The sequence below is a fragment of the Vanellus vanellus genome (assembly GCF_965231255.1).
Source record: "Vanellus vanellus genome assembly, chromosome: 9".
Lineage (NCBI taxonomy): Eukaryota > Metazoa > Chordata > Aves > Charadriiformes > Charadriidae > Vanellus > Vanellus vanellus.
This window is the reverse complement of record NC_138914.1, coordinates 4,979,249-5,006,882: the sequence shown is the minus strand read 5'-3', so window position 1 is coordinate 5,006,882 and position 27,634 is coordinate 4,979,249. Positions and strand designations below refer to the sequence as shown.

Sequence of the window (27,634 nt, the reverse complement as noted above, 5' to 3'; positions counted from 1 at the left end):
TTTATGCACTGGTGTTTTGCTCTCCATCACTTACTTATCCTTGCAATTATCAGGCCAGTACCAAGTCAAGCAAGGGACATGCGAGGTTGTGGCAGTGCATCGTTGCTGCAATAAGAACCGGATTGAAGAACGATCGCAAACAGTCAAGTGCTCCTGCTTCCCAGGGCAGGTGGCTGGTACGACAAGGGCTCAGCCCTCGTGTGTGGAAGGTAAGCAGTCTCCCGCTCACTCATGGTTCATTAAGATTGTTTGAAAGTTTAGTCTCCTTGATTGTTTGACTTCCCACTGCCTCAAAAGCGTAATCCTTCCTTTTGTTAATTTTGGAAACATCTCTGTGCATTGATGATAATGAGTCTGTGCATAAATCTGAGTGTAATTAATCCTCTTAATATATGTACTCGTCCATTTCGTGTCTGTGCCAATAAAACTTCGTAATTTTTTCACACAAGAATTCTCCTTTAAAACTAGTCTGAAAACAGCATAAGCCGAGAAATTCAAGCTTATGATGTTAACCCTTCCAGTTGTCTTTAGACTTAGCAGCTTGGCTGAAACGTCACTGGATAATAAATGCAGCCCTAAGACTGGGCATGCAGATAGTGCTGGGTCATCTGATTTTTGAGAGCTCTTCTCTAGATGGTTGTTTCACCATTTCATGTGCCTAATGGTTTCTTATGCTGAACATCAGTGCTATAATGATGCCCCATGTCTATTCAGTTTTGTGTGTTCCCCGAATATGTTGGAGTTTGGAGAGCAAAGCAAGCATACTGCTGCACAGGACATGGTGTCTGAGGCAGGACGCCTGCCTGATGAAGGAAAAATGTGGTACAGCTGCCTTAGTCTAGCACCTTCCTGGGTAGATGTTGAAATCCTCAGAGAGCTCAACATTGCCATCCTTACGCTTTTAGCAGTATAGCTCATTTGAAATTAAATTGATTATATACACTGAAGCTAAAATCTCACCTTGGTTGTAATGTTGACCAGGCATTCTGAGGCTACGTAAAACTTGCCTCCCAGAAGTTCACTCTGCAGCTCACCCCCACCGTTTTCCTCTCTGGTTTACCAGCAGTTCAGAAATTGTGGGTTACCCAGAGTCTATTCCCTGGAAAGGCTGCTGTTCTTGTTGTTAACTGAGTAAACAGTTACTCCAAGACAGATGCTTAGATGCTTAGTTTTTTTCATGCCTTGTAAAAATACTTTTACATACAATGGATAATAAAAGTCAGGCATTGTGTTAAACTTGCTTAAGGATTGCAAAGTGACACTGTCACTCTAAGACAGAAAGTGCATGATACCGCAGAAGCTTAATTCGAACAATGCAAATAGTTGCTGGATGAATTTAGTAGCTCTTTTTTCTTCAAGTATAGTTGAAATTAAATGGAACAAAATATTATAAATTTTAAGATTTTGGTTTCTAAAGTGAAAGCCTTTGATTCCCCCTCGGCCCTTAGGGTAATGCTTTCACATGCTTCGCTTATTCTTGCAAGCGTCTGGGACTACACTCAATGTTATTCAGTTGCTGTAGCACAGAAACTATAACTATCTTTCTTTAGCCTCGGGATTAGATGTGTTTTCTCCCACCCTATGCATATCCTTCAGTAGGCTTCTACACTGTGGAAGCTAGAAACACTTTATGTCTTGAATTTGCATATTTCAGTCTGATATGGACATTTCATTTTCTTTTCCAGCACCTTTTTGCTGAATGCAGGGCTGTTTAATTTGCCTATATTTTTGCCCTGAGCTTAAAGGGAAAGACATGCCCAAAGCACAGAGTTACTTTTCTAACTAAAAGAAAAGATTTTATAGAGTCTTTTAAAGTATTTTCTCTGAACTTCAGACCTTATCCAGTAGTAGTTATCATTACGTTAGGGCAGCAATCATCTCTGTGCTGTTGATCATGCATGGCATGCACATGGTGGTCAGTACCTGTAGTTCCTACCTCAAATGATAGAAACACAGAATATCTCTAGTTGGAAGGGACCCATAAGGATCATCAACTCTAACTCCCTGCTCCTCGCAGCACAAGTTATTGAACAAGTATAATATTATACATGTTCCTTTTCTGGGTTAAGTAAAGGCGGTCTGTCCACCTAGGTGAAGACCAGTGGTTAATGTCTTATCAGGACACATAACATGTCATGACTCTAAAACTAAATCATATGACTATGAGTGTCCTCTAGACGCTCCTTGAACTCTGACAGGCTTGTTGCCGTGACCAGTTCCCTGGGGAGTCTGTTCCAGTGAATGTCCACCCTCAAATTACTGATGTGCTTAACTGTGTTTGGACAAAATAAGAAAACAATGTAGTTCAAGTTCATGAGTATGTGTCCAGAAAGTACCACCCACCTGTTGTGTCAGACTATACAATTTTTAGTCTTACACACAGAGATGGAATTCTTGGAAAAACGTGGCTTAGTGCGTAGAGATGTTTATAGCAGATATGATTAGGTATGTTCTATTTGGATTTAGAAAATATGTTCCATTTGGATTTTAGTCTGTTCCACATGCACTCAAAAGGAAAATAACTCTGCAAGTAATGCTGGAAAGCAATAGTAAATAGGATGAAATTGGTCTGTCTTATGTTGACATTGCCTGTGGACTTTTCAGGGTTTGTGTGTTTCAACTGTTCTTGGGCAGCACCAAACAGACCATTGGAGCAGAGTAAATGGGATCGTATTTCACGTTCTATGTAGAGTAGCAGCCTTTATAAAGCTATTGGAATGTAATTATGTTTTCCTTTCTTGACCAAACAAATCGATGGTTATATAATTAAATAATTACAATTAATTTTGTCGAGAGCTGTATGATGATTTTACAGAAGTCTGCTGCTTCTTGCTATTTTTAAATGAAGGTCTGATTTCTCTTTTAGTGTTAACAACCCAGGAAACAATGAGTTGATTCTAGCTCTCCTTTAGGCAGAGCTAAACCGGGCAAGCATATTACTGGTCATAGATGGTAGATGCTGCATGAGAAATTAAGAGTACTGCAAGAAATAGATTCTCACAGAATATGGAAAACTGCAAAGATCTGTGACTTTAGCAAAGTCTAGACAAACTGTACTTACCGTTCTGTTCTGGACTCGAACTTGACATTTGAGCAGCTTTCTGCCATAACTGATTTGGATTTTTCTCCCCAGTAAATTGTAATCAAATTAAAAGAAGCCTTTCTTATTGTAAATTTGTACATCTGGTTTTAGTATTTTACAGGTTTTTAATTTAGTTGGGTATTCTTCCTTAGTTTTCTCAGTCTTGCAAAATATAGGTTTCCTGGCCTAGATCCCAGTGGGTTTCAGTGACAGCTTGTTTGTTAATTTGGGTGGAAGTAGAGCCTAGTTCATCACACAGAGCTCCTTGTTGATAAGTATTGGGCACTGTGCCCTTTTGTGTATATATAGGCCGTGAAATAGGCTCATAAAGCCCATCATCCTGTTTTTTAGGATACAGTCATAGGCCAGCTCGATATTTACATTTTGAAATAGGTTGACAGATGCTAAAGAATTTTACGCAAGGTCAGATTTAAAGCAGCAGTTAACAGGAGCAGCATTATATGTTAAGGCTAAGCCCTGCTCAGAGAGATAGTGCATACGTGTACTAATATTCACAGCTACCAAAATTTCAGGAAAGTCCCCTGTGTGAGTCAAGGCAGGATGGTTGTTTGCATAATTACATTCAGGCCTACACCTACACACAAAGGTGGCATTTTTTCTCATGGTATGTTCTAAGGAGGAAAATAAGTACTCTGGTGTTACAGAAGAATGATGGATATCCAGGTGAGTTCCAAGGAAGAGGAGTTGAAGTGGTGCAGAAAGGAAAATAAAAACTAGTTAAATCTTGCAAATACATGAAGTGAAAGTTTTAAGTGCCTTGATTGCTGCAAATCAGTCCTTTTCCATGTTGTGCAGTAATACTGTGTTGTAGGGCCTAACAGATGTTTATAGAGTGCTTTGCATTTCTGTGGTGTCTTTCATCTCGGAAACTTTAAATATTGGTAGTAGGAGAAGTCAGAATACTTCATTTAAAAAGAAGGATATGAAGGTGAAAATTAATGTTTGTTATAGACTGAGATCTTCCCAGCATTCTGGATCCCAGATCTTCCCAGTTAGTACACAGGAAGTTCCGTTCAAATACACGGAAAAACTTCTTAACGGTTCGGGTGACAGAGCACTGGCACAGGCTGCCCAGGGAGGTTGTGGAGTCCCCTTCTCTGGAGATTTTCAAGACCCGCCTGGATGCAGTCCTGAGTGATGTGCTCCGGGCAATCCTGCTTTGGCAGGGGAGTTGGACTAGATGATCTCTAGAGGTCCCTTCCAACTCTGAAAATTCTGTGATTCTGTGATTATGGGATTTTTACAAGGACAGTAAAATCAGTTGTGATAGCTTAGATGAGAGTACAGGGTAAGAACTCTTTGGATCAGGATGTTTTTTATCCTTTGCCCATGATAACAGTTACTTAGATAATTGCATTTTGACTGTATCCAACAAGAAACTCTGTCACTTGTATGTTTGAACTTAACTGTGAAAGCTATTGACAAGCATTTGCAAACAAGAAAAGCAAGTCTAGTTCTTCTGTACGTGTCCACACCTCATTTTTCTGGGGGTTATTTGAGCTTCCCAGCACAGGCCCATCTTACACTTTGAGAAATGCTGCTGTAGATCAATTCAGAAAGAAAGTATTTAAATATGCCGAGAGGACATACCACACAGCCTGTATACCCTGCCCTGAGTTGCAGCTATACTACTTGATTGCAACTAGAGAAAATTTTGCTTAGCAGAGGTCAAACCATTCTTCTGTCAATGACTAAATTTCATTTAAAGTAGTCATGAGATTTTGTTTATACACATTTTCTTTATGGAAATAAACATCCTTGAATAAGTACCTCCAGCTTATCTAACAGCTAGTGCCAAGAAGATAAAACATTAATAACTTTTGTCTGTAGAGTAGCTATCTTAGCTAAGTGCATTAAATGCCTCTAAGTACATCATCACTAGCCAAATCATCTTCCATCCAGGCAATTCTATTAGTCCTAGAATTTATGAGGAGTAAACACTTAGATTGGAAAAAATGTGAATGGAACTAAAGAATTGTTTAAAAGTTTTCTGTAGGGCCAAACAGCTGCAACGAAGAAAAAGGACAAGTTTGGCTGAAAGCCTATCTGGGTTCCAGACTGAAGGGAAGAGAGCGTATATAAACAAGAAAACAAAAAATCAATACGTAAGAAACAGATAAAAGAAGAAATAGCTGAGAAGATTTCCCTCCCACTGTTTTTGAATGGATTTCAAAATACTTGAGAATTCAAAAGGATGCTAATGCTGTGTCAGTATTCAAAGAAAAAAAGGAAATATACAGTAGAATGAATAGTGTACTGAAAATTTATATGGAAGAAAGCTTAATCCAGTGGAGTAGGGAAGACATCTGTATTTGTCCAGAATAAAGACAATATGAATTTGGTTGTTCAAATAGAACACACAGAAATCCTTCAAAAGAAATATTGGCCCATAATGCCTGAAATATTGTCATTGTTAATGCTGAGATGGATCAGTATCACAGTTCTTTTGTTAAGTAACAGGATGAGGAGGTACTTTATAACTTATTGTAAACTAAAGAAGGTGCTAACCAACATCTACTGGGATAAACTTCTGTTTTGTTTTTTAATTCTAATTCTGGGTAGTTTAGAGTCAGAACAAGCTGACTAATAGGTCTCTGATCAGTTGTTGTAATTCAAAAAGTATTTCAGAATACTTGAGGTATTCTAGAAGAACCCTAGTATTGTGCCAATTTTGAGAAGGTCTAGATACTTAGGGACAATAGAGGCTGATCTCAATCTTATGCAGGTAACTGAGAAGCTGATATGATATCCAATTAGCAAGGAATTCCTGGAGTACAGATCATGAGAGTTTATGTGGCTTTCTGAAAAGAGGTTTGCCAGACACTACTGATTCCATTTCTAGAGGACTTTTCAAAATACAGATAGTTTCTGGGTTTAATATGTGTAAGCCTGGGTTTTCCAAGTTACCTTGGAAGATAATGTATAATGTATTCAACTAAATATTTAGTTACTAAATACGTTTGAGGATTTAAGTCTCATTTTTTGTAAGCTCTTTAATTTTGAACCATATGCCATTGTGTGCACTGCTCAGTGTCAGTTACCTAGCATACCTCAAAAACACACGTCTCCACAGAGGCATCAGTTGGAAGTGATAGTCAAATGGCACATGCCTACCGGGACTTCACACTGCTTAGCTCTACACCTGACACTCTGCAACATTTTCAGCAGTGACCTGAAAGCAAATATAGAATCTCTCCTGACAAAAAAATGTATGGGTTTCATCCGGTGGGGCAAAGGAATAATTAATGACAAGCCCAAGGCAGTCATATGGCATAGTCCTACTCACAGGAAGTTGAACCTGTTTGAAATAACTGTGTTAATAAAGACAAATGCACTGTGGTGCGAAACTAAAGTTCAATCAGCTCAGCTTATCAGGCAGAAGATTGAAACCTTACTTGATTGCAGCACGTTCAATACCTTCACAGGGAGAAAATGATGATTACTAACAAGTGCTGTAATGTAGAAGAAAGCATAATGGAAGAGGCGGAAAGAGGAAGAAAAGTAAGGCTGCGTGTTTCATGCTGAGATTGTTTAACTGTCAGAAAAGATGACAATGGGAGAAGTTTCTTTCTTCACCTGTTCCAGATTGGCTTGGAAGACACTGTGTAGCCAAACACAACTGGGGACACAGCACAGTGAATTGCACGAGTCAAGATGAGTTGATGTAGCAACACCTTTTGGCTTTATTCTCTATGAACCTATTGTTTCCGTGGAGTCATGTTATCTAGGGACCGATGTCAGCAGATTTATTTTTGGCAGGATTTCTGGCTGGTTTCTGGCTGATTTCCAGCAAATCAGCTGGCTAATATCAAACTAAAGCAGTCTCCCTTCATGTGGGTGGTTGTGTATGAGTGACACAGCTGCTCTCGTTTCTTAGAAAAGTCATCACTCTCCAAGAGCGCCTCAATCTGAAAAGAAGAGGAAGCCTTTATATCCTCCAGTTAGTCACACAGTCAAAGGGACAATAATAGTTAAAGAACTTTAGCTATGAAGACGAGCTGAAAGCTCTGATGGAGAATTTTAATGGGCTAATCTTAGGGGTGTGTTTGACACAAACAGCTGCAGCCAGTTAGGACATATAGATCAGCAGAGTGGACTACTACAAAGAAATTGGACATAAAACGTATGTAAGAATTAGTGGATTGCTACAGCAAAGAATTGGGGATTTGCTGGAAGCTAATGGAATAAGATCTGTATTAAGTATTTCAAAGTGTTGCCATTAATCTGAGGAGAGGTATCTGCACAGAATAGAAATCAGTCAACAGGAGGGTAGGAGTCACTTTCTATGAAAGTATCTAAACAAGAGATGAATAGGAGGTGAACGATGCAGTCTATTGAAGAGCTCGTGGATCTTGTTTGAGTTAGAGATTTACTCAGCAATGTTTCCCATTCACGTCTGTGCTTGTTTTAATGGAAGATGGTACTGCTGGAGATGATGGGCCAGTTTTGCTATCTTCAGCTCCACAGGGTCCACGTGGACCAGAAAGTTGCATGGGCACAACTGGTCAATAATGCTGTGTGAACCCACTCCTGTGCTGCACTTTTGGCCAGTCAGCTAATGCCTTGCTTTCTTTAATCGGGCGTTAGGAGCAGGTTGATGAAGGTTGTATAGATAAATAAGAAACTGCCATGTTTGGTGTGTCTCAAAACATATTGCACCCAAATCAGTATGAAAACAGTTGGATCTAAGGAGTTATCAGAGTAGCTGAGGCACAAGTGGTTCTAGGTACCTGCAGGAGACAGGTGAGTGAGAGGTGGTTTTCAAGGTCTGAAGTTGAACTTAGGTTTTTAGGGTAGCACTAAATATATGGAAGCATGTTCATGTGTCAGAGTGCAAGTGACGTCTCAGCATATCACCATATATGTGCTCACAACTGCACTGTGCAGAGCTCTGTAATGCGGCAGCCAGGCCTCCCAGGAGGACTCGTGGGCTTTCAAGCAGAGCACTGAAGACACGGCTAGCTTGCTACCAGGATCTCCTGCTTGCTTTGGGTCCTCTACACATGCCCTCGGTCTTCTTGAATCTGGCCTTCTAGACTTGCCTGTGTGTACCTGAAATAAATATGGTATAGCAATTGAAACAAATTTAGAAAGTAGCAGAGATAAAATAGATGACTGGACCATATGTCTGGAGCGGAAATGATCCCTCACCTGCTAGGAAGCACAGTCAAGTTTCACCTGTTTTGTCAACAATCCATCAGCATCAATGCAAATGATCAAAGATCCAAATGACTGGTGAAAGGAATCATGCATCTATTTGATAATTTTAAGAGACTGAGATTGAAAGAATAGTTTATAAAAGCCAAACTGGTGTTCCAGAAGTATATTTTTCATAGTGCTTTTCATGTAGGCTTAGATTGAAAGTGCAAAACAAAAGTAATTGAATGAACGTTTCAGCAATATCCTGATGTCAGCTTGCCTGCTTGTCACTCTAATTTGAACATTGCAGAAGTATGAATCTACCTTGAAATTAAAAGGAAAAAAAGTGCTTTACAAGAAGTAGACTAAATTATTTTTGTTCATCTCTTTTGTATGTGGTATCTTTTAAAGCATGCAATTAAATATTTTTTGCACATAGTAGCATAGTGCAGGCTAACCAAATCAACATTTTAAGCCATGTTTTATTTGAAATGCAATTGAAATTATTTTAGATTGTGAACCAATACATTTCATAATAATTTTCTGGGATTTGATAAGTCCTATGAACAATGCAAAACTGAGAAATGCATGCAGATGTTTGCAGCTGTTAGTGGGAAAGTATATCTCTTGTTAACAGCAGTATTATAAAGTCATGACTACATTTGTAAAAATAACAGGTATGGTCCTATTAATGAAAATTTGCTTAAGGGTAGAAAATTAATAATTTGCACAGTAAAGGTGTACTACTGTAGTCTTCCAAAACATACTGCAAAACTGGCAGCGTAACTGCAAGTAGATTTTAGTTAATAATCTAATGTGTTCCAGTGGTTTCTTATCTGCACTATTAGCTGACAGACCTCACATGCTTACGTCTCTGTGCGATTCTATTTTCCCACCCAGTGAAGGGAGAAAATGGCATTTCTTCATCCAGTCTCACATATGCATATCCGGGTTAAACAAGAAGCCTTAGTTTCATTCCACCTTAGAGTAGGTACTTGACTGAAGCATGTAAATGAAGGAGGCAAGTCATCTTTGTAGTCAGTGGAGACAGAAAGGAACTTCCAGAGGTTAATTCAAATGTTGGAGTGAGCCTCTGGCAGTGCTTGCCTGTCTTCACCATTTGCATATGGCATTTACCCTTCTGTGTTCTGGTGGTTTTTTAGTCGCATTTTTAGCTCAAACACAATCAGTGTGATTAGTTATTAAAACAGTAACTTTTGGTTCTACCTTTTGAAATCAAGCAATCGAACATTTCACAGACAACCTCCCTAATAAAACCAACAGTAATAAAAAAAAAAGATTGTATTGTTTCTTTTTCCTATTTCTTTTTCTAGCTTCCATTGTCCTACAGAAGTGGTGGTGTCATATGAACCCCTGTTTGGATGGAGAAGACTGTAAAGTACTACCAGACTATTCAGGTTGGTCTTGCAGCAGTGGAAATAAAGTCAAAACCACAAAGGCAAGTACAGAGATCACCTATGTTTAAAGGTGGCAGTCTGCTGATAGCACTTGCTTATTGCATTGCACCTGTGAGTGAGCACCAGTAATGGACTCCTCAATGTTTTGGAAAGTGATGATAAATGCAGTTGTTCTCAGAGAGACAAATGTTGGGTTAGAACTGCCCCTTCACTGCCAGCCTAGTTAAGTTATTGGGTGCTGGAATCAAACTGAAGAAGGCCCTGCTTCAGTCTTTAATGAGCAATGAAACTATGCAGCTGTGACCAGTGCTAGAGGGATAATCATGTTCCAGGATCAATTCTTCAGTTTGCAGACTGACTACATGGATCCAAGGTCTTTACCTCTGTCGCCTAAAGTTAGATTCCTGTGCTACTGGAAAGTCCTTTTAGCTTTTAAAAGTAGCCTGTTTTGAGAGCTGTTGAGAATCTGCACTGACATCAGTGGGAACTGTGGAACACTGAGCACCACTGGAAATCAGGCTTGTTCAGATCGTTTCTAATTACAGGCCATCCTGTAGACTGCCTGTTTTAAAAAAAAACCAATTTGCTATGCCATCCGATTTCTTAATGAACGGCCAACAGAGAGAAAATATCATGTCTTCTATCTCTTAGCAATCTAAAATGAGTTCAGTGCATTGAAGTTCAGTAAGTCATAGCAAACTACATATCTAAATATATCATAAAACAGGAGTCTTTAGCAGGCAATAGCAAGGAAAGACATATGCTTAGCTTTTCCCTTTACAGCCTTTTCTAGTTGGGAATGAATGTTGTTGATTAGGTTACAATCTGAGTTGATAAGCAAATACTGACACTAAATGTTGTTTAATAATGCCTGTGCTAAGGAGTGAAAACTGTACTAATTTCTGGATGAGAGAAAATTAGATGGTTCGGGCACCTGTGGTGTGATATCAATGGTCGAAAGCCCAGCTACAGACATTGCATGGTGGCAAGCTCGCTGGAAAAATGACCAAACCAACCAGTCTGAATAACCCTATTCCTGTTTTCAAGATCAAAAGAATTATTGGAAATCAATGTTATTTATCAAATGCCAAAGATGTAGTCTGTGGTGTGCCTAGGTCCAATGTTGACCTGCACACTCTAGAATCAGTATGGGTAACTGGCAGTCAGTTATTGAAAGGTATAGATCACTCTCGGTCTTTAAATTTTTTCACAGGCACTGACTTTTAACTACTCATATATAGATAAAGGGTATTGTTGTAGCATCGCACTGAAGGGTGAGACTGGCAAAGCAGGAGTTTTAGATATTGAATAAGAGATTATTCAGATGAAGATCTCTGGCCATAGCAGAAGAGAGATGACACTTTATGCCAAAAGGGCCTTATTAGAAAAGAATAAGGCTGGGTTAAATATACCTGATGTCTCCAATAAATACTAAGGGGATGAAGGAAGAAGAAAGAACTTCATGTTGGCATTGATGACTGAAAGCCTGAGGCATTCATTCATGCAGCTGCCTCTTCCTTCCTGTGAACCGTTGCCTTTTAGTTCACTGAGGTCAACTGACCAGGAGTCATATGGCCTGTGCTTGTGGCTCTTGCTCTTAAACAGTGAAAAGAGGCAGCCTGAGTCAGTGGGAGTTTACTAATAGAAGGGCAAATTTGGCATGCATCATTTATTTTATTATCCATGACAAATATTGCAACCAGCAAACTACAGAATATGGTAATGCATTCTGATGAGTCTTTGTAAAGCTAGAGTTGGGCAAATCATGCTGCCTGCAATTAGACCTGTGCAAATTCATCAACTCCAGTGAGTTTGTGTGGGTCTAACAGAGGGCAGAGTGTAGCAATATGAGTGCAAATGTTTCATTAAACTCTTCCCCTACTTTGTTGAGATGTGGAGTAATGCATTTTGCATTGATTTTTATCACCATAGGAGAAGTCTTTGAGGGGCATTTAATTGAAAGGATAAGGAAATGATGGGCACTTGTGCTTAGTTGGGAAACATTCAACTGTATTATTGACATGAGAACTGTTCATTTTCCTTGCATGGATTTGTTTTCCTTTTGCTGCCCTGTGTTGTTTTAGGTTTGAACATGTTAAGGCAGGACTGTATTTTCTTATGCATGCAGTTAGCAACAGCATAAGGGAGATCCTGATTCTGATTGGGGTCTTGGTGCACTGCAACAATATAAATGTAGATATGAATAACGAAGTTAGTGGTTAAACATTACATTGAAATGACACAAGAGAGTCCTAACCTTTAACTAGTGATTAGCCATGTTCAAGAAGGGAACAAGCAGACTTCCTCAAAAGGCGGATCCCTTAAAAAGGTGTTGCAGTGTCTCCTTTTTTAATTGCTCTTTGCTAGAAATTCTTTCATTGTTTGCTGCATGTCATTTGTGTGTGGATACTTCAGGGAAATAATTACTTTCATGCTTTTAAATACTTTGGGTTTGACCCATAAGAGCTTTTTCCATGCATTTACCTGTGGTGTTAGTGAGTGAACCCTGAAGAGTTACTTTTGGAGGCTGAGATTTAACATAGCTGTATCCTCAGTAGTAGTGACATTTCTAAAAGCTGAGGACTTGTCATAATGTCACCAAGCTGTTGTACTCCTGTAGTTAGCTTTTAGTATTGTACCTTTTGAGAATCAGTCTGAAATCATGAAGTTTGTCGTCTTTTATTGGTCCAAGTAAGAAAGGACGTGATTTGTCCAAGGTTTTGTGGGTGGGATTTATTGTGCCCAGCTGCAGGCATGGTTCCATCCAAGCTGAGTTGTTTAGGATTCTCCAAAGTCACGTGGGGAGAAATGGGTGACCTCGCAGCATGACTGTGCCCATCCACAAGAGTGTTTCCAAGATACTTCTTTTTCTACTGTACCTTAAGGAGACCCTGGATGACAGTCTTGCGTGTAGATGTCTGCTTGCTAGACAGCAAAAGCTGTACTACAGAATCAGTCCTTGCATCTGTATTTCCTCTGTAGGTATTTTGCCTGTCTTGTGGGTGGTTTTCTCTGTCTACCAAGATATAGTTGTTGCACAAATATAATGAGTAATAGTAATTCCAGATTCTGAACAAAAGCTTGTGGCACAGGCAATGCTGAACTGGAAGGAAAATAGAATGGAAAGAAAATTTCCGTTGTTATAGGGAAAAGGAAAGTATAACTTATTTTTTTTTATTTTAAAAGTGAACCAAAGATCTGTCCAAACTCAACTCAATCAACAAAATATGTATTAAGTGCATTATTAAAACCTTTCACAAAGAGGACTGTATCAACTGTCAGACCAGTAGTCCAAACTGTGTAGCGGTCTGTGTGTCTCAATGCTGGGATACTTAAATCAGAAAGACACAGCAAAACCCTTGTGGACAATTATAGAAAATGTACACATACATGAAAGTCTTCCAATTTAATAGTTGGCTTATGTCTAAAATGAGAGTTGAGATCCATTCCATATTATTTTTTTGATGTTATGTAGCAAAGATTATCTCATTACCATTTACATTTCTAATCAATTTTTAAAGCTTTTAAGACCCTTGGGTCAGTGCTAGTTGGGACAATGACTTACACAGATTAATTGTACACTGAAAGAGGAAATACCATTTAATCAATTTTAAGTCCTCTATCTTTTCATTTTCTGAAAATATTAGAGTAACTTGAAGTATATGAAGCACAGGAGACTCCTGATGCTACTCAGTATTTAGATGAATAGTTAGTAGCTGAGTGGGACAGTTAAAATGTGAAAAGCTGAAGAGCTCGTATCTTACATGAGTTACCTCAGGGAAGGAAATAAAAACTTCTCTATGCTGAGTGTCTGTTTAGGTTTGTGATGAGTCTAGACACTGGAGAGCAGAGCTGACAAAGCTTTCCTCCTTGCAGGCTGCCCATTCTCATCCATTTTCAGGATGGGAAGTCTGACATGACCCCTCCTCACTGTGAAAAACCCACTGGGTTTGCGCAGCACGGTGTGTGTGCGCGTTAAGGCTCACGCATACATCCCTGAAGCACCTGACTAAATGTGCATACGGTTGTAAGGGGAAGAGCCTGCAGGGTCCCATGGGAGAAGTGCTATCTGGGAGTGGCTCCCCCTGCAAGAACAGTTCATCCCCTCTGCTGTCCATCCGTCTGATCCCCAGTTCCCTCCCATAAGACGGACCGCTGGGAATGGGTGGCAGTTGGCGTGAATGGCCCTTTGGGATGTAAGTCGTACACTTGTGCTGTAGGAGTTGGTGTGGAAAATAATGCTAAGCAAACTAAAGCAGAAGGAGATTTCCATAAGATGTTGATAGCAAATTTAATACTGAACAGCCATTTCTTTATCTGCAAATCTCCCTTATACGATTGAATAACAGTGTAATTAACTTTTGCATATAGATTCTGTTTCTGTGCAAGGTATGTAGGTATGGCTGGGTCAAGTTCATTCGTGATGTATTTATGTGTACAGTTACTTTGCAACAACAAAGCATATGCTATCATCCTGGTTTGGTACCATCCTGCGTAGGTAACTCTTTCCTCTTCCTTCATAGGTAACGCGGTAGCGAAGAATAAACCTGTGGGTCACTACCAGAACAATAGCATGGGCAACTGTTGCGTGGCTGTTACACAGAGACCCTTTTTTGTGATGATGCTATTGATTTAATTATTTGAACTTGCAAAATTATTCAGCAAAAAGGACAATACTTCTCCTTTCAACTGTGGCTGCAGTTCCTGAACCTGGATTTTGCTATACAGAATGGTGTGTTTTAATTTCACAAGAAAAAGCAAGGAGATTCGGTTCTACCTGAAACGCACCTTGGATTCGCAAGGATCTGACACCTGGCAGAAATTTGTGGAAAAACACACATGAACTTCTGCACTGCATCAAGGATAAGACTTTCTTAATGACATTAAGATATGTAAAATTGTTTTAAATGAGTTTAGATCATGAATGTAACCCAGGGGATCAAAGAAAGAAAATGCTTATGTTAGAACTGATATGGATGATCTTAAAGGTCTTTTCCAGCCTAAATGATTCTATGATTCTATGGATTGGTCTGAAGTACTTCTCACATATAGTACAACATAAAAATATAAAACTGAACCAAATGCTAAGTGAGTTGACAGGACAGTGTTAGTAAATTATATCTTAGTGTATTTTCAGCTGTGATTTAGTAACTATCAAGGTTGTATGAAGGTGAAAAGACGGAATTTACAAATCAGTATCAATTATTGTAGGCCATACTTTGGTTATATCTGTGCAATTAGATTTATTTCCTTGGATAGTTCTAGGTAGTTTAACTTTTACATTCATAAGTGATGGCAGGAAAGCATGAAGAAGAGACAAAATTTGAAAGTAGTCATAGTTTTTCTTGTTCTAAAATAAATGCATTCTCTAGGGGAATAGCAAAGTATACATATTCCTTGCCTCTTTGAATCTAGATATGGAAAAGAATTTAGCCATTAGCTAGAAATATTCATTCAGATGCCTCAAAAAAAGGAGAGCATGCTTGTACTGCATAAGGAAGGCTTACTGGAAGGAGGGTAATTTGTTTGGATTTTCATAGCTTTGGTTATATCCTAATAGGTAACTTACTTAAAATTCATAAGAAAAATTCTAGATAAAAGTGAATCTTCACTTTCAATTAGTTCTTGTTTAGAATGATTATAATAATTAAATGTCCACTTCCTTGACAGACTGAATTTCCAAGTGGTTTCATTTTGTGACACATAATTGTTCCATATTATTGTAGATGCATTTCATACTGTTTTTCTTATTTGCCTGTTGCAGTTTTTTGTCTTCAGTCTTCATAAATAGAACAGTAAGTAGAGGTGAAGCCGCAGCCAGTCTGTTCCCCATTACATCATTTTGTGACTTAACGATGCATTGAAACTGACTAAAATGCAACGATGCAGATGTCTATCATGCAGACAAACAGCTGCTGACCCAGCTATAGAATTCATTGTTATGCTTTATGTAAATATTAGGGTAATAATGTATATCTATTTTTTATATAGACAGAAAAGCCAAAAAAAAAAAAGTGTGTTCTACTAATTTAGGTCATTGTGCATAAGCTTTCTAGTTTATGGGAAAGATAGCATCATCAGTGTGAAGCTGTTCAGAGTAATAATTGTTAGCTTTTGATTTGCTGGAGTGAGTGGGAGTGTTCAGGCAGGTAATTCCATTGAAGTCAGTGGTGGGAAAACCTGGCCCTGTGTTGTTTGGTTTTGATTTCTCTGGTTTAGTTCACTATCAATTATGTATTTGATTACAGCTGGGATCATAGTGGTCATTGTACTCAGTGATAAGTAGACAAGTTTTTCTGCTCTGTGCTTGGACAGCTGAATAGCTAATAGACTCTGCTTACTCAAATGAGCTCTACATTTCTAATATTTTTCCATTGTTTCAATTTTCTGATTAAATTTTAAAATTACCTTTATTATTTCTACTGTTTCTGTGCATATTTATTCAACAATATCATCAGTGAAGATAATTTTCATTTACTATTTGTACAGTGTTGACCTATAACTGGTATTTATTTATTGAGGTAAGCGCTCTACAAAGGCACAGTAAAAACCATTGCTGAGATGTTCTAAGTGGACAAACAAGAGTTTTAGAGAAATGCTATTATTTTTCTCTTTCTTGAAGATAAATACAAAGAAAATAAGTTATTTGCCAGTGGTCATACACTGGTTTTGTGGCAGGATTGAGAACATAACCAAAGCTGCCTACGTCTAATTAAGTCTTTCACATTCAAGGCATGTAGCATACTTACCCAAAAGGGTATTGCTTTGCGATAGCCACCTGGAAGGTGCTTTCATTGCCACTGAGGAAGAGGGAAACTACACCATAAGTTTGATAGCATGAGATTATGAAATACAGCCCAAATGAACGACTTGCCTTCCTAGATCCTCAGCCCATGACAGAGATTGTATATTCCTAAAGCAGCTTCGTTCCAGAGGATCTTGGGTTGATTTACAGCTTTTTCTGACTCATTGCACAAATGCTGTAATATATGCCTGTCTCTCTTTGGAGGATTGCTGCTTTTTCTAATGCTGTTGTCTGGCATCTGACACCAGTATTGCCCTTCTGCTGAGCAATAGCAAAATTAAAGTCTTTGCCAGCAGCTCTGTTAGTAGAAGAGATCAGCGTCCCAGATTCTTGGTGTGTTCTCTATGTAAATGGTTTAGTTTATGTTTATCTACTTGTTCTAGAAGAGCGGTTTTTGTAAGCAGCATACTTGCAATCTCTTTGAAACCTCAGTTTGCATCCTGCTGTTAAGCTTCTATGAGGCTAAAACCTGTGCGTCATCACGTCCAGGTTTTTGTTTGGGCAGGCTTTGTCTCCTACAGTCTGGTTCAGAAAGTAATCCTCTTTGTGTTAAAGTGGCAATGTTTTGCCATACAATTTCTAACAAAAAGTGTCACAGACACTCCTCTGATGAGACATTATTCTAATATCCAAGCTGAACGATTCATGTCCTGATTATACCTGTATCTTACTTCTCAACTGTGTTCCTTTCTCCCCTCATTAGGATGACCTGATGCATTTTCCTTTACCCAGGTGACATTTCAGTAGGCGTAAAATAACCATGGCCTCTCCATCTCCTTTTTTTCTCTGCCTAGCTTTGTGGCCCTCTTTGCATCCCTTGCAATTTGGGTGAACCTTCTTTTGAACAAGGATTGCTGGAATTATGCACTTTATTTGACATCTGCCATTGCCAGTTTTCTAGAGTGTCATTAGCACTTCCCCATCCCTGCTGCAAATACTTCAGCCTGTGTTGCTTTTGCCTTTTTCCTAGCTGCATCGTGCTAGCAATCCACAATCAGCAAGCGTTTGACTGATATTCTAGGCTTGCTTTTTTTCACCTCATGCCTCCTAGCTGATAGCCTATGTTCTTACCGATTCTACTTCGGAGAATGGCCTTTTGAAATTTGTGCTGCTGAATGTCACCCGCTGTTACTCTCCCAGGCTGAGGTAATGAGGTGCTGCCTGTTCCCTCTGCTGAGGTTTTCCGTGTGCCTCTTTGCCAAGGCCATGGTTGAACACTACCAAGACTGACTGGTGAGGAACTCCATCTTATCTCGTTTTGAACAGAAAGTGCCATTGTTCACTCTTTAGCCAGTTCCTTACCACTGTCCTTATCTTCTCCAATTAGATAAGGAAATATCTGTGGTATCAGAATAAATGCTTTGATATATAAACTAGATTAATGGAATTTTCTTTATCTGGAAAATGAATCTTAATAGAAATCCCTGAAAGGTTTCTCTTGCATCCTACAACTCTGTTAAATCCATGATAAATTTTATTCCATTTTCCATTTACCTCTAAGTCTGTTATCTTCAAGGATTTGTATTAGAATTTGTACCTAAAGAGTGAATAAATTTTTTTCATTTGCTGTAAATTTTCTCAAGAGTTAGTTCATAACAAACCTACAACAATAGTAAATGTCTTTGAAGACTAACAATTTGCTTGCAGACTCAAATACCCTGAGGTAAGAGAATAGTTAAGATTTCTGTCATAACAATGGATGCTTCTGTATCTATTGAAATATAGATGATCCTGTAACAAACTATTAACTCTTCAGGAAAAATAAATGTCTCTAAATTGTAGTAATGTCATTTAAAGGACTGCTTTGCACAGCACAGTGTCCCCAAGCACTGCATTGTGGTAACAGTTCTAGGCAGACTCAGAATGGATCTGCTCACCTTGGAATTTGGAATATGCTGGTTATGTTGAGCTCATGAGGATGTTTCTTTGAAGGTTATGGCTGCAGGGATTCTCACTGCATGGAAATGAGACTCCCACACCTGAAGACATGGACTATGTGCTATTTTCCATTTCAGTTCCTGTCGTGTCTGGTTGAGCAAACAGATCCCCTTTGTAAAAGCAGGAATATCTAGACAATGATAAAGTTGGAGGTTTTTTTCCAAATGATGACTTTTCCTCGATGAATAAGCAGCACAGCTCCCATTGATTTTCTTTGTCACTCTTTAAAAAAACCAAACACCTAGGCAGTGTTTTCAGCTCGTACTTTAACGTTTAGAACCTTCTATGGATATGTCTCAGTTACCAGATTTTTCTCATTTGGGTGAAAATTCACAAAGGTAATCGATTAGAATAACTGCCTGTACCAACCTTCAAGAGACCTTTTGCATTTAATGAATTACTGTAGCTTTATTATTGTTATGAGGACAAAGTCACCCACCAGGAGAAATTAATATTGCTGTTAGAACACTTCAGGGGCCGTTGTACCCTGCTTTGTGTGTGTCTGCCATTCCCATTAATACTAATAGAAATTATATGCACTCCAAAGAAGAGCAATTTTGGTAGCATAGATTAAAAACTTTGTTCATTGTGATCATTTCCACAAAATGCTCGTCAATGAAATTTTTCTAGGTAAATCACTACAGGCTACACTGATCCTGGAGGCTCAAGCCTGCAGAAGGCCACTGCTGCATTGCACCAGCCCAAGATGGGTCCTGGAAATGGGTATGTCTCTCTGGTCCGCTGAGATGCAATGCCTTGTGAAAGGTGCGAACATGAGGCAGACTGCATGGAAAGTCAGCTCTGGCTTCAGTCTTCTTCCCCATACCATACAGCGAAGAAAGAAGATTGTGCGTTCAGTCTTTGTTCGCCTTTATGGGACTGAAGTTGAGACTCACAAATCTCTTCTAGCCGGTATAAGTTTTTCATTTTGGAAGGTATCTAAGGGCATGGTCAGACCACAAGTTATTAAGCAGTGCATCTTAACAAGATACTGGTTTTGAGCTGAAATGCCGGTATCATACATGCTTGTGGTCTATGGAGATATGAAGTAAAGTGAGGTAGCTCAGACTGCCACGAAGGTTGCAGCTGGGGGGCACTAACTTAAAGATATATTAACTCTCTGATTTATAGTTGTCTGCCTCAGCCATACCCTACACTGTACCTGCCAAGTAGTGGTTATTTAGGGACGCTGGATGATCCAGCACTAGCAATGACTTCTTCATTTAGGCTAGAAAAGGGTTTTATATTTGTAAGTAAAATTTTGCAGAACTGACTCTTTCCGTTTAGATCATGGTATTTAGTCATTGAAGACTTCTCAGCAGAGGGATAGGCACACAACTGTTTTGTCTGCTCACTGGGGTTATGTTTCATTTCATGACAATCTACAATGCCACAAGATTGCACAGTTTGGTAAGGGCATTTACACAAAAACGTATAAATTGTAGAAATCCAGAATGCCTTCTGCTTTTTAATGTATGCACTGGGTGAAGGTTTAGTAATCCCACACGTAGCTCTTGGCTATAGAGTCCTTACTTGTGTTCTCTGTAATTCAAGTTTGTGGGTGGATGCACTTTCTTCACATACTTTTTGTTTTTTTAATTTGAATCATCAGGGATTTTTTTCCCAGAAATGCCTTCCAGTCAGGAAACTTCTTGCTGAGTCTTCTGAGTAGAGGGAAAGTTTGCCTCAGACATGAAAAGAAAGTTAAGAGGGACAAGGTTCATCCAATTGCATAAATGATCTCTATGGGGAACTAGAAGAGCAACAAGGTAACATTGGTAAGATAACTCTACCTCAAGACACTCCATATTATTTATATAAAGGGTTATTCAATAGACTTTTCAAGGACAGTTGACCTGTAGCCTTCATATGCCTGAGACCTCAGAGAGCCACAAAAAATGGAAAAATAATTTTCATACACCTTTAAGGAACGTCTACAGGGCCATCCATCAGCCACCACGAGAAAGAGATGAAGAAGATTGCAAAAGCAGACAAGTAGCCTAAAAGATAACAAAAAAATTAGGTACAGAATCTGTTTGTCTGCTGTGTAGTAGTATGCAGATCCAGCCAAGCTCACGCACTGAATGATTTTCCAGTTTACAGAAACACAGTAATTTTTTCTTGACCACGTTTTTCGACAAATATGCCCATTGCTTAAAATTCACTAGAACAAGTGATTTGCAAGCAAAACTGTCAGCTGTTTGCTTACACTTTAAATTAAGTGGCCCACAAAGTAATCTACTACAGTGGTAAAATCAATGTAAAATGCATTACTCTAAGTCCCAACAAAATAAAATAGGTGCTTTGTAAAACAGCACTGGTATTCGCAGGACTAAACTCTGCTCTCACTTGGATTCCTATGAAACTCCTGGAGCTGATGAGTTCACAGAGGTCCAGATGAATGCACAATGATGTTCTCTAGTCTGTCTTTTGAAGATGTGCCCGCAGACAGCAGGAGGTATTAGCGAATCCACGAGGAATATTGCAGGAAGAGTACAGCAACACTACTGCTACTTTCAAAAACTTTTACACAGTCTTTGGAAAGTAATTGGAAAACTGCTTCATTCTGCTTTAGACGGTGGCTTTCACAGCCTACGAACTAGACCCTACCCCTATAGAGACAGCGCTTAGCCGTGAGCTGGTGGCTTGCTGGCAGTGGTTAACGCACCTTTGTTTGACAGAGTCTGAGCAAGTTGTAATGTGACTGTGCTGAGTGTCTAAATATGTATTTTGGGTCCTGTAAAGAAGAGGCTCTGGGGGTGCTCTGCACTCTTAGCAGCCCAGATTGATCGGGGTGTGAAGGAATTGCGGTGTCTCTCCACATGGGGCTGTGTCCCTAGACGTTTTCTCTGTACGTGTGCTGCGAATTCGTTCCAATCTTCAGACGGTAGGAAAATACAAACAGTTGCAAAGGGGGTGTGAATTCTTGCAGCAAGGGCTGAAAAGAACATTTTTTTTGTCACTTAAAGTAAAGCAGACAGGGTAGTATATCCCACAGGACACTAATGAGCCACCTGATAACACCAAGTGCGCACCTGACCTCTTGCCACATGAAGCGAAGATGACAGATGTACTGTCAAAATACAAATCTATCAACTTCATCATGTAAATCTACCCACAGATGCTTTACAGTAGAGATCTGAGGGGAAACAAACATTTTAACTTACAGAGTAACCTTGTAAACAGGAACTTTTTACAAAAGACTCCGGTTAATAATTTATGAATTGTAACAGTGTCATGAGAACAGGATACTAAGCATTGATTTTTGGCATTGAATGACAAGAAAGCCAATCCCCCAGTTTCCACAATAATGATGCACTCACTGTTCTAGTGTTGGGGTGTGTTGATATTCATAATGCATTTGCATAAAATCCTGTCTCTCATCTTTTATATTATTCATTTTGTGCTTTCCATCTCTTTCCCCGATGTGTTGAGTTGCTCCCTTAAACGCACAGACTTCTATTCTGCAAATGGGAAGCATCTCAGAGTCACTTCAGGATGCTGCTTTTTGCTCTTTAATTAGGTTTGTAAAGAGTTTGGTACTTAGAGCAGGAATTAATTTTTTTTTTTTGTTCATAAGTAATTTATCGTGACCTCTCCAAATGATAGCACTTGCCCTGTGTGAAGACAGTTAATTTTCCAAGATGTGACAAGCACTGTTTTTAATTAGATGGGGGTAATCATGTCAAAAAAAAAAGAACTTTCTTTTATGAAGCACACAGATATTTGCATTCTTTTAGCAAAAGCTTCTTTTTTTTTTTTTTTTTTTCATGTAAGCCTAGCAACAAAACAGATCTGGACTGCTGGAGTTTATGCAAGAGGAACGTTTTTGATCTGTTTATCTTTCAGGACCCTGCTCACAGGGCTGTGTTTATGGTGCAATACGTTTATTTATGATGAATGTATCAATATTTTAGCTTTCGTTTTATAAAGGTTCTATTCAAATATCTGTCAATATTTTTACAGAAAAGCCCTCAAAACCTGGGCTGAGTGTAGCTGTGATTGTCGTTGTTGTGTCTTTGCTCCCTTGTGCCCTTGCTCTTTCTCCATGTACTCACCCACCAGGTTATCCTCCTTAACACAACAGGTTGTCTTCCATGAAGGTCATAAAGACATTCCTTAAGTTCTTCGTCTTGGGTTCCTCTCCTGACAAGCAATGATGAGGAATGGAGATCTGGGAACCAGCAGGGGGCAAGTGACTGACTGCTGAGGCAGATGTCTTTTTTTGTGCAACTGCAGTGGCCCCCAGCACGCCAAGGTGAGTTCGGCACATCGACTGCTCACGGGTCTGGTCAATCCTCCTTTCCCAAGGTTTTGCATCCCAAGCTTTGCCCCTCTGTGCCACCACTGAAAACACCACACATCAGCAAGGGCAGAGGAGAGAAGAGCGGGAGTGTTTGGAAGAGCGGAGGGAACAGGAGAAGCTGCAGAAATTGGTGGGCTGTAACTGGGGGAAAATGGAAAGCTGTTGGTATTTCCTCTTGACTCAGGAAGATGTGGCTTTGGCCACATCAAAACCAGCTGTCCACCACATCAAAGCAAGGCTCTGGCATTAAGCAATGATGGGACAAATTCAGTCCCTTTTGGACCTCCTCCCTGCAGAAAAAGGTCCTGAATGGGGAAGGCTGTCTGGGCTGCGTGGGGAGGTTGTGCTGTGTTGTTTTGACGTGATTTCATGAATGAAATCTTGGTTTAGCCATTCAAATATCCCTTTGGAGTTCTGTAGTCACGGCATGGAAAAGGAGTGGGATTTTCAACACAAACTAAAGGCCCCGTAAGCACCTTTGAAGATATTTTAGTTAATAGTTCTGATGAGCCTCTTTCAGTCTGTCAAATCAAATCAGACTTTGCTCCTCCTTTCGAGAGAGGTACATTTGTAGACCTATAGTTTAATGGACTGATGGTGATTTTAGAGATGCTACAGCCTGCTGAATTGCCGCAGGTGCATTGATGGGTTGGACCCTATAGGCCTATTTCAAGCCATTAATGTTCATCGTGTCAAGAATATTTCAACAGAGTTATGTTCCTGGGTCATTGATCTGGTGATCCATAGATACATAGAATTACGTTCTGTCAGACAAACTCTGAAACTGAGGCAGGAACATTTTCTGTACTCTCCAACAATATTTTTTTTTTACCTTAGGAGGGTCTCAATTCGAGGATTGCTTTGGAGATTCCAGAGGCTTTTTTAATGAAGGAACGACGTTATTGAGACTGCCAAAAGTGTTCTCCATGCTCAATAAGTAGCTATATAAATGAATAAGCAGCCTCTGAAATTACAAACTGCATTATTTCCTTTCTTAACTTTTTCTACCACAGCACCATACTTCCTTGGGTATGGTTTGTTATAGCCTCAAATCTAGGAAAAATCAATATTTGATGAATAACAAAGACAATAACTTATATATATATATATTTTTTTTTTTTTTCTGTCAAGTCCATAAACATCCTGATCTATATCGTGGGGATCAGTTCTCAGTTGATTTCAGGGAGTGGCCGAGGAGGAGGCTGGGACAGAGGGTGACATGCTTGAGAGAAATGCTGGATTGGGTTCTGCTCTTAATCAGAGTGCTGCAACGGGGGTTTTATTTAAGATCCAGTTGCTGACTGTGTTACGTACGAAGAATGACAAGATGGTTGAATAAATGCAGATAGTGTTTTAAATGCAGCGGATATCCTAGTGTGCATGTTTATCAATAGAAATTCTGCATGAATGATGGAGCCCACAGGTTTTCAATCAATGTCTGAAAGCAATCGCATCCCTCTCTGCTTTATTGCTTATGACAGCAGCGAGGGCTGAGAAGTCTAGGCTGTTCCCATCCTGTCCCCGAGGAACGGGGCCAATGGACAAGCCAGACCACAGCGTTTGCCTCCTGTGGATTCCTGTAGCCCACCTGCCTACAGCTCTGTCTGCTGTGCTGTAAGTAGGTAATGTGAGATGTAAGAAGCTTTGCCAACTTGTCTGTCAAATATTGACTGTGTGCAGCTACCGTGAGGCATTACAGGGAAAACTTGGCCGGGTGATAAAAGCTACATCTATACTCATTCCACCCACGATGTAGATCTAAATTTTCCTCGCTTCTGTTCTCCTTTCCCTTTCCTTTCTTATATCCAGCCTATGTACAAACACATATTCAAAAGGCAATGGAGAGATATTCGTTAAAGCCTCCTGCACTGCTGTTGCACGGACAGGATTTGATGAGAGCCGTTTTCCCTTTCAAAATAGCATATTTTGCTCTTCAAGAACATTTATGGTACCGTGCAGTGGGGGAAGCTCTTCATAACAGCCCTTGGTTCTTACGGACAGGTGCTGCTGCATGTTGTCCCAGAAAGAACGGGCTTAAGGTCTGCCAACTGCTCCACAGCTGCAACCAGATGCCATACTGGCGCAGCACAGCCATCCTGAGAGCCTGCGGGAAGCCGGTAGCTTGCTGGGGCTGCTCTCATTTACCTGTGACTGCAGAGATCGCATCGAGTCACCGTGGAAATCCACAAAAGGATTTCCTTTTCTGAAGCTGGAAAGGCTTTTACATTCTGATGCTGCAGCACGCGTGGCACAGCATCACTTGCATTATCACTTTTGCTGTTTGCCCTGTTTATAGTCCCTGTTGGGACCGATTTGGATGGGTGGTAAATGCGTGCTGGAGGCGGGCGGACTGGCACGCAGCAGTGAGTGCAGCATCGGGAGAGAGACAGAGGTGGAGATTTTCCAGTGGCTTTAATGAGTCTCCAGCACTGGTTTAGGCAGTTGGATGCTGCAAAGGAACAAGGAGTATTCCATATTAACCTGTACTTTACTTATTTGCATGGCAGGGAAGTACCGAATGCCCAATGTTGTGCTGCCATCGGGTTGCAGTAAGGAAGACACAGATAATGCCAGATGAGAAACTGTGAATCCGAATGCTCCTTATTTCTTTTATTCCCCCTCTGTATTGTTTCTAAATTAGCTTGGTCTTCAGTGGTAGATTGAAGTTGTGTTAACTGAAGGCAAAATGTCATATTTTATTACATATTATGAGCAGAAGCACCCTTTGTTTTTAATTTCTTTACTAAATAAAATTTTAGATTGCTACTTTAAGACATATTACTGAAAATCTGAAATTCATTTATTTAGCTTTATAGGCCAAGATGAACTTTTCCTACTTTGTTTTTAGTTTCTGCAGCCCAAGGAGACTGTCTTCTGTGGCCCTGCAAATGTCTCTGCAAATCTTAATGAATCCTCAAACTTCAGTTAATGTCTTATGTATATTAGTCACATGTGAATTTAATCACCATTATGAGAGCCTACCATGGGTCATGGTCACAAAAACCATTTCCCTTGGAAATAATTACCCTCAGCTGCAGTATAATGTGTTAATAGAATTGCTTTAAAGCAGGATAGCAGCCCTATTAACACTTGTCAGTGCTCTGTGTATTTTCAGAATGTCTTTCTCTTCTATTGTGTACCATTAGAATGGAAATGGCTTGGATGCAGTAAATAGTCTGGTACACACTGGCAGCTGTGAGCAATGAACTGACAAGTGATTTATTCAAAGGGAGACATCTAACACTCCAAAGGCAGTTGTTTCCTCGACATACTCGGACTGATGCAAGGTCCAGCTCTGCTGCCGAGGATACTCAGGTGAAGTGGTCTGTTTAACTGCTCTTTTGCTGGCTGCTGCTTGGTGCTCGTAAGAGCTGCTGAACCGGGCTGTACAGCTGCACGTGCCAGTAATCGTCTATGGCGAGCTTTTCTTCGCTAAAATGACCTCAAAACCAGACAGGGGGAGGGATGCCATCCAGAGGGGCCTGGACAGGCTGGAGAGGTGGGCCCATGCCAACCTCATGCAGTTCAACAAGGCCAATTGCAAGGTCCTACATCTGGGTCGGGGCAATCCCAAGCACAAATCCAGGCTGGGCGGGGAATGGCTGGAGAGCAGCCCTGAGGAGAAGGACCTGGGTGTGCTGATTGATGAGAAGCTCAACATGACCTGGCAATGTGCGATTGCAGCCCAGAAAGCCAACCACATCCTGGGCTGTGTCAGAAGTGTGGCCAGCAGGTCAAGGGAGATGATTTTGCCCCCCTGCTCTGGTGAGGCCCCACCTGGAGTATTGCATCCAGCTCTGGAACCTCCAACACAGGAAAGACATGGACCTGCTGGATCGGGTCCAGAGGAGGGTCACAAAGGTGATCAGAGGGATGGAACACCTCTCCTATGAGGACAGGCTGAGAGAGTTGGGGTTGTTCAGCCTGGAGAAGAGAAGGCTTTGGGGAGACCTTATAGTGGCCTTCCAGTACCTGAAGAGGACCTACAGGAAAGCCTGGGAGGGGCTACAAGCGCATGTAGTGATAGGACGAAGGGGAATGGCTTTAAACTGGAAGAGGGGAGATTTACATTAGATATTAGGAAGAAATTTTTCACTGTGAGAGTGGTGAGCCCCTGGCGCAGGTTGCTCAGAGAAGCTGTGGCTTCCCCATCCCTGGAGGTGTTCAAGGCCAGGTTGGACGGGGCTTGGAGCAACCTGGGCTGGTGGGAGGTGTCCCTGCCCAGGGCAGCGGGGTGGAACGAGATGATCTTCCAGGTCCCTTCCAACCCAAATCATTCTATGATTCTATGAAAAGGGAACAGAATTGTGAGCAGGAGACTTCTCAAAAGGGAGTGTGCAGCTGCTTCTCTGCCTGCCCCAGTAACCCTGGATCTGCCTATGCAATGTGGAGCTGCTGCGGTTGGTTGGAGTGAGGGTGTCCTTCCCATACCTACACCAAATGGCAACGGTATGTGCTAGGGAGCTTTAGGCTGAACTCCTTCAGATGGTGAAAGCGGTTGACCCCCATGTCCCACATCCTGTGGAAGAAGTGAGCAATGAGCAGTATAAGAGGTGCAAGCAGAGGGGAGAATTTGCAAATCATTTGGCTGGGTGATGGCTACGCTCAGAAACAGCATTTATTTTTCCATGGCATCAGCAACCTTCCTTCACAAAGCAGTCTCTTCATTACATTAAATTTGAAGCAATCGTAGAAAATGCGTTACTACAGTTCAGTATATTTTTGCATTGCTTTGCTTTTGCAATTAACTTGTTGGCATAAAAGTCATTATCTGATGACATCTGGGAACAAAAAAAATACGTTGTCTGGGGCAAAGGAATTCTGCCCATCTTTGAAACAGCCATTAAGACGAACACTTATCTGATTTTGTGCAAACAACCTGATCGCTTTTTTGGCAATTTAAATCAGCTGGCATCACCACCCTG

At 40.4% G+C, this 27,634-nt stretch overlaps 1 protein-coding gene across 1 annotated transcript in view; it reads left to right on the top strand.

Moving 5' to 3' along the window:
• The window catches only part of TAFA4 (TAFA chemokine like family member 4), a gene marked incomplete at both ends in the record, with an annotated part of 50,428 nt that extends 40,700 nt beyond the window's left edge, over positions 1 to 9,728 (top strand). The window contains 2 exons of the mRNA XM_082487901.1: positions 54 to 209; positions 9,577 to 9,728. Coding sequence (XP_082344027.1) covers positions 54 to 209; positions 9,577 to 9,728 — 308 coding nt within the window. The remainder of the gene's footprint in view (positions 1 to 53; positions 210 to 9,576) is intronic.
• Positions 9,729 to 27,634: the final 17,906 nt, after the last annotated feature.